This window comes from Anastrepha ludens, chromosome 3, assembly GCF_028408465.1.
Source record: "Anastrepha ludens isolate Willacy chromosome 3, idAnaLude1.1, whole genome shotgun sequence".
NCBI lineage: Eukaryota > Metazoa > Arthropoda > Insecta > Diptera > Tephritidae > Anastrepha > Anastrepha ludens.
Genome location: NC_071499.1, coordinates 20501809 through 20512454, shown reverse-complemented (window position 1 = coordinate 20512454; position 10646 = coordinate 20501809). Strand labels below are relative to the sequence as shown.

Sequence of the window (10646 nt, the reverse complement as noted above, 5' to 3'; positions counted from 1 at the left end):
TAACAGGGGCTCCTTGGTTTGTGAAAAATGAGGAAATACATAAAGACCTCAATATTCCTTATGTTAAAGAAGAGATAAAAAAATATAGCAAAAAGTATATTAATCGACTCGACAATCATTGTAATACCCTAGCTATAAATCTGTTAGATGATAGTCAAAGTATTAGTATAGACGATTAAAACGATTCCATATACTAGATTTATCAAATAAATAATATAATATAAAATATCCCAACATAAAATGGCATATAATGGTTAGTCTCAGTGGAGACTAAACCATTTCTGTTAAGTACCTAGGTTAAGATTACAAAAATTATAACATTTGCTTATTGTCGTCAAGATAGTTTGCAAATAAAAGTATACATTCAAAAAAAAAAAAAAAAAAAATTTGGCAAGCATAGAGAGCAAGTCATGAAAAAATTTTGAGCTATTTGCATTGGTATCATAAAGAAAAATGTAAGTAAAACAGATTACTTCTTTTGAACAAAGAATAATTGAAAGTGGCAAAAGTATTCATGAAATTACTGCTGGAGTAAATCGGCATAGGAATACCATCAGCAACTTTCTTAAAAATCCAGAAACATATGGTCAACTCAAACGAAGCGGCAGGACAACTAAAATCGACAGCAGATGCAAATGAGAAATTTGTCGTCTGGCTGCTCAAAACTAAATGTCTTGCAAGGAAATCAAATACCATTTAAATCTTAAGGTTAAGGATAGAAGAATACATCAAATTTTGATCGAGGACGGAACACTTAAATATTGTTTGCGCGGGACCCGGTGCCAAGACTATTAGCACGCCACTTTAAGGCTCGTTTAGCATTTGCCGGAAAATATAAATTTTGGGCTAACGAATTCCGAAACGTTGTATTTTCGGACAAAAAAAAGCTCAACTTAGATGGTTCAGATGGTTACCAGAAATATTGGCGGGATCTTAGCAAACGAGCCATAAGCGGAACCACAGAGACGGGTCTTTGATGATTTGGGCCGCTTTCGGACATGGTGGAAAGTCTCCAAATTGTTTTATTCCGAAAGGACCAACGCAGAATTCTATATTAAAATATTAGAGGATGTTTTTTTTATTGAGTTTGCGGGAAACACATACGGAGACGACTGGGTTTCCCAGTAAGACAACGCCCCAATCCATACGGCTCGTTTAACTAGGGCCTTCCTATCGTCAAGAAAAATTTCAGTTCTGGATTGGCCAGCACCAAGTCTCGATTTAAATCTAATTGAGGACCTCTGGGGAATATTGTCGGCCCGTATTTATAAAAATGGTCGGTAGTTTGAGACAATCAAAGACCTGAAAGGTGCTTTAGTGGAAGAATGGGATAAGATAGGTGATTTCACTCTTCAAAACTTGACAGACTCTATGCCTAAACGTATAAATGAAAGCGCAAATGGAAAAATGGAAAACTTATTAATTATTAAAATTTGAAAGTTGTGGAAACGTTGAAAAAGAGAGCAAAGAAAGACCAATGCACATGTACTTATTTCTGTAAAGTATTATTTAAAATAAAAAATAGTATACTAGGGGTTGGTTTATATTAGGAGTTTAGTAATTTTTGTTGAAATCCTCTTTGATTATAATTTTTAGAAGTCGTCGAGGCATGGAATTCACTAAGTTTCTTATAATAAAGGGTTTTCCAATAAGAGGTGTTATTCCCGTAAAAGATCTATGGTTTCGTTGCTTGTGTAGCACGTAGCGCCGCCGTCTTGTTGAAAATAAGCGTTGTCCAGACCAATACCATCCAATTCCGGCCATAAAAAACCGTTAATCATTTCTCGATAGCGCAATCCATTCACCGTAACTGTTGCTCCAGCTTCATTTTCGAAAAAGTAAGGTCCAATGACTCCGCCGGACCATAAACCGCACCAAACAGTCACATGTTGAGGATGGAGAGACTTTTCAACAATAACTCTTGGACTTGTTGGATTCTGAGCCCCAGATCCGACGAAACCACCGCGGTGGAAATGGGCCTCATCACTCAAGATGATTTTTCGATGGAATTCCGGATCATTTTCATGCATTGCAACGACCCAATCAGCAAAGACACGACGTTGTTGATGATCGGCCGGCTTGAGTTCTTGTGTTAACTGGACTTTATAGGCCTTAATACCCAAATCTTTATACAAAATGCGGTGTAATGAGGTTTGTGGAATGCCCAACTCCAAAGAACGATGGGGAATGGCCAAACCTGGGGTTTCTTTAACACTTTCGGCTACAACAACAATATTTTCGGCTGTCCTTGAGCGACGTGCACAGGTTTTATTTTTCACATCACTAACTTGTCGCAGCAGCTCGAATTTCGAATTTTTTCACCAATTTCCGTATTGCGGTCCGACAAGGTGCTTAACGTTGACCCAAAAATGTTCGAGTTTTATGAACCGTCTCTGCCAAATTTTCACCATTTTTATATCGAATTTTAATAATTTCAATGCGTTGTTTAAGCGTCTATCGTTCCATTTTTATTAATGGCGTAGTTTCTACTTGTCAAATATCAAAAAATGACAACTTCAAAAGTGACATCTAGCGAAATAGCCCAATGAATAGTCCAAAATAACACCTGTTAACACCCTTTAGTAATGTCCAACACCTGCTGCTTAAAGGAAAAATAGCAAAAAGAGTTAAGATTTATCAAAATTACGAAGAACACCACTGGTGTAGTCTAGCGCAAAACTCTACTTCAAGCATCTGCGCTACTCTACATAAATTTTACACTACTTCGGCGGTAGTCTTTGCTTTCAAGCCAGACAACAGGTCGTGCAAAAACATTAAAATAACTAATCACTTTTTACTCATTCAACTCTTTGTTTGCACCTTTCGATTTAGTTTTGTAGTGTCTCTGACTTCGGTGATCGGCAGTAACTTAAAATGTAAACTTATAAAGCGCCGCTGCAGTCACATTCAAGGCTTCAGTAGTGTCTCTTAACGCCGCGCTGTGTTGTACCTCATTCGGTTTGTTTTTTGCGACGGCAGAATTTAGTACTTGAATACATTTTTCTTATAAATTAAAGCAATGGATCTGTTAAGTTTAATAATAATTTCACTTATTTTGTGCTCAAGCGCCAATGAGGCGGAAATTGACGAGGAAGCAACGGTAAATAAGCTGCGGGAATTAAGAGGAAACTATTTAGTGGTGTTTGTGGAATAAACCACAAATATTCATAAGCTTGTGAAACGGAAATAAGTGATTTTTTTATGATTCGATTTTGTCATACTTTGAAATGCGTTTTTTATTGCGCAAACTGTATTTTCTGAAGCACAAAGACCTCAACTGGGCAGGAAGTTTTCAAAGCCAACTCTATAATATTATGAAAAGGTACAGCACTGGACGCAAACCGGCGCCTTAGTGCAATTTGAGGAGTGCCAGACTGGCAATTCAACCATTTCACCTATGTACCTATCTACCTACCTACAGCATTGGGCCAATGTAGCTTAAGTGCTGGCATTCCTTATAAATTTCAGAAAAAGCCTACAAATATTAACCCTTCAGAAGGCGCGCTATGTGCAATTTGCTCACGCAATTTTAAAATTGCCAAATTTTCAATGTTTACCGTTAGTCCTAGAATAACGGCGTTCAGTACCTCTAAGTAAATGATTTGTCTTTGCAATAAGAAGCATTCGAAGTGTGTAGTGTGCGAATAGAGATCGAAGATATTGGTTTACTTTATATGTGCGGCATTTTGCTCATTGCGCGCCTAACTACGTAGTATTTTAATACATTTTTTTTTGCAATAAACGCGTGTAGTTTCTCTTTATAATTATTTAGGTCAATTTTTTAACAAAATAATGGAAACTAATAGCAAACGTCGTCGTCTGGCAAATGACACCTCACAAATTGCATCTTGGTTGGACGAAATTTTGGTTTTGATTTACGTACTAGACGCTGTAACATAGTTACACATCTTTCAGGAGTTAAGGGCACAGCGAAAGACGCTATAACCCCTTCACAATGCCTCGCACTATTTTTGAAAGATACTTTACTTGAAAAATTTGTAACATACACAAATATGTACATTCAAAAAGTGACTGATTTGTACCAAAGATACAGGGATTGCAAGGAAACAGATTTGGCGGAGATGAAAGCATTTATTGGAATTTTGTATATGGCTGGATTAAAAAAATTGAACCATTCAAATTTAAAGGAGCTTTGGCTAGATGTTGGAACTGCTCCAGATATTTTCAAAGCAACAATGTCGATCAAGCTATTGTTCCGAACATTTTATTCCTGGAGAATACTGCACCATTGACGAAATACTGGAATCTTTTCGAGGAAGGTGCAAGTTCCGAATTTATATGCCTAATAAGCCCGCTAAGTACGGATTAAAAATTAACGCATTGGTTGATTCAAGGACGTTTTACACTTATATGGTAAAATGGAGATATACTGCGGAAAACAGCCACCTGGACCTTATCAGTTAGATAATTCACCTGCTAGTATCGTCAAAAGAATTGCTGCTCCAATATTAAATACAGACAGAAATTTAACAATGGACAATTACTTTATGTCCATACCCCTGGTTGATGATCTTTACAAAAACTACAGGACGACTGCTGCTGGTACACTAAGAAAAAATAAGAAGGAAATTCCTCGTCAATTCATTTCGACAAGAGGAAGACCAGTACCTCATAACCTATTTGGTTTTGGTGAAAACAAAACTATTGTCTCGCATATTCCAAAAAAGAAAAATAAGAAAATTGTACTTTTGTTATCTTCTTTTCATACCGACGACGGAATAGATGATGAAACGGGTGACAAAATCAAACCCGAAATTATAACATTTTATAACCACACAAAGGGTGGAGTAGAAACTGTGGACCAGATGAAGGAAACTTATTCGGTATCCAGAACTACTCGCAGATGGCCCATGTGACTATTTTTTACAATTGAAATGCAATACCCAAATCATGACACAGAGAAGGTTATTTTTGAAAGAAATTGCTTTGGAGCTTATAAAGCCAAATATTGTACGTCGTCAGACTATCAAAACACTTCCAAGCTCATTAAATGAAATTATATCTCATATAGTGCCAAACAATGAACATTTAGAAGCCTCTGAAAATAATGGATTTTGCGCGTTGTGTCCCAGGCGAAAAAATAGACGCACCAAAAAGGATGCTTTTTGTGCAACAAATTACTCTGCACCGAGCACGCAAGAACTATATGTCCAACTTGTTTCGATTGCTCCTTTAACAAAGATCTGGCTCAATATTGAATTTTTATTAATATGTATTGCTACTAATTCAAATTTTTTTTTTGTTGCTAGTGAAAAAAAATGTATTGAATTTTCGTTTTATCTTTTTTATGTTATCAAAAATAGTTTCTAAGAGTTTAAAACTCAAAAATGCATATATCTTAATAAAAATAAACCATTAACCTATAAAAAAACACTTAATCTTACTAATCTACCTAACCTAGGAGCATAATATGTTTATTTGAAAGTGGTGTGAGCAAAATGCTCACGTGCGCCAATTCGTGTAACTTATTAAGGCGCGCCTTCTCGAGGGTTAACTAATACACACATGGCCGCTTTCATTTGCCTGAAATCAATTGTAAACGCAACTTAAACTTTCTTCTTCGAGAAAACAATACTGATCTTGCTTTTAAACCAGCTGCTTCCTTTACTTAAACTTTTGTTAAAACGCTAAAATCTTCGTAAATTTGTTGTAAACCTTACAAAATATTTATTACATTGCAGCTGTAAGACAATAACACTGACATGTTTTTTTTTTGTATGAAGGAAAAATACAAGCCAGTCACCTCATAAAGTTTATTTCATAAAGGTATCCCGCAAACTTATTGAAATATGCACAATAAGTGGCTTTTTTTGGTGTGCGAGGTAGGGTTCAAAACTCCCTCCATCGACCGTCGTCTACTGCGTTGAGTAGTGTGGCCACTAAAACAATCCCTCCTCTCCTTCTAGGGAAACAACCTTCTCGGGACTACTTTCTGCATTACTTCAGAAGGGCTCAGAACGGACCAATTCTATTCAATCATATCTGGGTCCACCGTATTTTTAGCCAGCTTTCATGATATAGGCTCGTCTTCTTGTGTCTTTATCTGAGCGGCTTCGCTTTGTTGCACTGTGTCGATGACTATCTTTTTTTCGTAGTACGTCCTCGATGTATATCTTTACCGCGTTCCAGCATTTTGCTGATTATGTTGCTTGGCGCCATGTCACCAATCTGCTTCCTCAGAGCATCTCTTACCGCGAGCCATCTGTCACAACTAAGAAACGTGTGTTCAGTATCATCGCTCGACGCTTCGCAATTCGTATATGCACTTGGGATCGCTTACTTTGCCCAAGCGGTATAGATATCTCCCGAAGGATCTGTGGCCCGAGAAAAACTGATTTAAGAAGTAATTCACTTCCTCAAGAGTCAACAGACTCTGCGAGCCTGCGCTGTAAGAGTTTCTCAAACATATTCCAGGCGCTCTCCCGCAAGCAAAGAGTATTGGTTATCATAGAGTATGTGAGAAATTGTCTATCCCCATTTTGCTGATAGCATCACTGTCTAGATGGGGAGCTGTGGAGTTGGCGTTTAGCTTCCCCCTTACCATTTTATAGCCCTGTCTCCAAGAGTTGCTATTTAGACCCCTTTGAAGTTCCTCCCATTTTGCCTTTTTACTTCCCATGATTGCTTGTTTAAGCGTCTTTCACCTGAAATCATCAGCTTCAGGCGCTACTTCTCTTTTTCACCTGGCTCTGGCGTACCTTCTTCCATAACGGAAGCAGGTTTGTCTGAACTCTGCGATTTCCACGAGTACACAAGTTGGCTTCTTGAGCGTAGCCCCACACGGGACGCCGATCCGCCACGGCTTTTGGCAATACGCTGCATCATAGCGCTTGCAAGGGATCCAGCGTTCCCGCTAATGTGAGGCATGAAATTAGCTTCAAAGTGAGCTAAGAATGTTTCAGTGTTCAGCTTGGCCATGTTCCATTTGCGAGTGCCCTGCTTGTTTTTAATGTTGAGTGATCCGGAAAGTGATATACAGGTGGTCACTTCCAGTATATTCTTCCAGAACTTCTCAAACCTTGATTGCCGCAGCAGGCCATCAGCGCAAGCCGTTCAGCACATCTCCAACTATGGCCTTCTGCGGTTTTTATCACAACCGCTTCTGGCTTTACGTGTTTTGTTCGTGGGCTGCTCCTTTTGCTTGGCTCGGCTAGCTTATGCCCCGGCTTCTTTTGGTTGCCCCTTTTAGTAACTGTCTGCCATTTCTCAACCTTTTTCTCCGAGGGTCCTTTTTTATCCCCGCTGAGTTCATTTGCCCTGGCTTCGTTACAGCTCGCACGGGCAGCCGGACTAGTTGCCGTTCACCTCGGATTTGTCATCGCAGAGGTGGAAGGTGACTGGGTGGCAGTGTCCTTACGGAGATTCGAGAGCGCCCTTTCGTCTTCTTCTGTCACCCACGAACGTCTATAGGTCAGAGCATTACAGCCAGCAGTTCAGCCAACTTTGACTTCATTTCTTATGTTCTTTTGACGTCTGAACGTCTGCTGCATAGAACTTATCACCAGCTTTCATTGGGATTTCACATCTTCCTTCATTCCCCTCATTCGTTTATCAGTTCAAGCCAATGTGACAATGCCTTCTACATAGGACATGAATACAAACACCCATTAAATAAAAAAATTACCTACAATTCCTACGAATGTCATTTAGATTTAAATCACAGCCTCTAATCATCATTCTCTTTATTTACCTAGATCTTGTACAAAATCGAGCCATTACCAAACTCTTACGCCCACTTCGGTGAAGGTCCTCACTGGGATATCGAGACGCAGAGTCTCTACTATGTCGATATTGATGCTGGCAAAATATTACGCTATGACTACCAGCAGAACAAGGTGTACCATAGCAAAATCGAGGGTATAGCTCTAGCCTCCTTCATCGTGCCCATTGAGGGTCAGAGTGGCAAGTTTGTCGTTGGATCCGGACGCAGTGTAATAGTTGTTTCATGGGATGGTGTTTCCGAGACAAGCAAAGTAGATCGCGTACTCTTTTCAGTGCTACCCGGTGAAAAATATGTTGTTTATCGCTTTAACGATGGCAAAGCCGATCCACGCGGTCGCCTCTTTGCCGGCACTATGCGTTATGAGGGCGATGTGCTTAATGATCGTTCGAACGAATTGTACAAATATGAAAAGGGTAGCAAAGTAACGGTGGTGAAGACGGATGTGAGCATTTCCAATGGTTTGGCTTGGAACGAGCAGACGAAGAAAATGTACTATATTGACACGTCCGACTGTAACGTGAAAGAGTACGATTATGACTTTGATGCCGGTGTACCAAGTAAGAAAGATTGATGTGTGAATAAGAATTACTTATCTGGTTGCATTAATTTCTGTATTTGTAGGTAACCCAAAAGTTGTTTTAAATTTGTGTAACTCGAACCCGCAGGACAATCTGTGGCCCGACGGTTTAACCATTGACAGCAAAGGAAATCTCTATGTTGCCATAAACAATGGACATGCCATTTACAAGGTCAACCCAAGGCAAGTTTATTCAAATGTAATGAAATGAATGATTATTTAAATTTTTGTATCTGCAGCACCGGCATAGTTCTTCTGGAAATCAAGTTCCCCACCAAGCAAATTACTTCAGCCGCCTGGGGTGGTCCCAATCTCGATATTTTGTATGTGACCACATCGGCTTCACCTAACCTACCCGCACCGGCTGGCACCACTTACAAAGTTACCGGCTTAGGCGCGAAGGGTTTACCAATGTCAAAGGTTCAACTTTAATTGTAGTTGTTATTCCCTGGTAAAATAATAGATTTGAAGCAATTAATAACATATTTGTAAAAGATATAACTGAGGTTTAGTAAATGTAAGTTGTTTCTGTTCTCTTAAAATCATCAAATTTTAACTTTTTGGGGATGCTTCTGAAATGCCTGTTCTTAGCGAGATATACATATATGTATATGTATATATATATATATACATATACGTATGTACTAGTTTGGGTTAGTCATGGCTAATTCGGGTCCCAGAGCACATGGATATAGCTCGGAACGAAGTAATGGACGCATTTACATGAGAGGCTGCGGCCACGTTATTAATAGGACCTTAGCCCTTCTTTGCTATGAGACTGTGAAAAGACAGAGAAAAGCTCAAGAGTGAAGGGCTAAGGCTAAGGAAGTTTAACTAGCACCGTTACTGCACAGCACCGACGAAATCCTTACTAGAAGGTTGTTGACCAAAGGAGGTTTAGAAAACTCTTAACCCTCCCTAAAGATAATAAACTGAGAATGTTCATGCGTTTTTGCGCAGCCATCTGCAAAGCGTTGGGATATGTTCCACTGACTCTTGTCGTTTATGCAACTAATATTCGGAGACTCCAATGCACCCTCTCCCTGAGTGCAGCGGCGGAGAAGGTTGAGGTATCTGGGTCAATTGCAGCCAGAGGAAAGACACATACGCTCAGCCCAACCCAGCTCTATCTTAAGTTTTTTAAGGGAACTGGGTTTGGATGAGGGACTGTGCAAACCTCAAGTCAAATTTATCTGTCGAATAGGAGTCAAGACAAGTTGAGGAAGTTGTAAACGTCGACTTTATCATTTTTCAGCCATCACGCGAATCTGGTATTTTGCAAATGTTTAAGCCTAATCTGATGAATTAAGCTTAAAAGAGTTAAAAAAATGGCTTAATTAGTACTAAGCCGTGTGGAAATTGTTGTTGGCGGAAGACAATTCCGAAACTCGTGCTTATACAAAATTAGTTTTTCTTGTTTACTATGTTTCGAATGACTAATAATACGGTTTTTTATTAATTATTTTTTATTTAATAAAGAAAATAGTTTTGAAAGGAAATAGTTTTATGAAATATAAAGGGGTTTTTAACAAGAGGTGTTATTTTGCTATTCAAAGAAAAATGCCATTTTTTAATATAAATGATCGGATGTTTATTTCTTTATAAAGTGGAAGGTATGCCGTTAATAGTGGAAAATAACATCAGGCAAATGACCCCCACGACCACGACAATATCACACTGGACAATATCCTTTTCATGAAATTTTCCATAACCGAATTGCAAAGTGGCTGCCCTATGTCCTCGATAGTCTCACAAATTCCATCTTTGAGGTATTGAATCGACCGTGGGCTGTTGGCGTAGACATTTTCTTTCTCGTGGCCCCAAAGAAAAAAGTCCCAAGGTGTTAAATCACAAGATCTCGGTGGCTAATTGTGATCACCTCTCCGAGAGATAACACGATCCGGAGACTTTTCCCGTAAAAGCTCAATGGTTTCGTTGCTTATGTGGCACGTAGCGCCGTCTTGTTGAAAATAAACGTTGTCCAGATCAATACCATCCAATTCCGGCTATAAAAAAAATCGTTAATCATCTCTCGATAGCTCAATACATTCACCTGTAACATCTGTTATTGGAAAACCCTTTACATCAAAGATTTCATCAAAACTTTCCATTTCTTAATACGTATTTTCAGAACTTTTCTTTTTTTATTGGTTTTTGTTTTTGTTTTTTTTTTGCTGACGGTGCTAGGCGTTTTTGTTTTTTTTTCATTTAAAAAAATCCGACCATGTGAATTTGAATGTAGTCACTTGAAACTTGCTTTTTGTCATAATAAAGTTGTGAAAAAATTGGTTTACCATTTTGTAACGGGTTGTGTTTTGAGAATAA

General features: G+C 38.7%; 1 protein-coding gene across 1 annotated transcript; it reads left to right on the top strand.

Annotated features, from left to right (window-relative positions):
- Positions 1–2817: 2817 nt before the first annotated feature.
- On the top strand, positions 2818–8852 carry LOC128857112 (regucalcin-like). Its single transcript, XM_054092690.1, has 4 exons — positions 2818–3100; positions 7716–8301; positions 8366–8504; positions 8561–8852. Exons 1-4 carry the CDS (start codon positions 3020–3022, stop codon positions 8751–8753), a joined length of 999 nt encoding a protein of 332 aa, XP_053948665.1. The 5' UTR covers positions 2818–3019; the 3' UTR covers positions 8754–8852.
- Positions 8853–10646: the final 1794 nt, after the last annotated feature.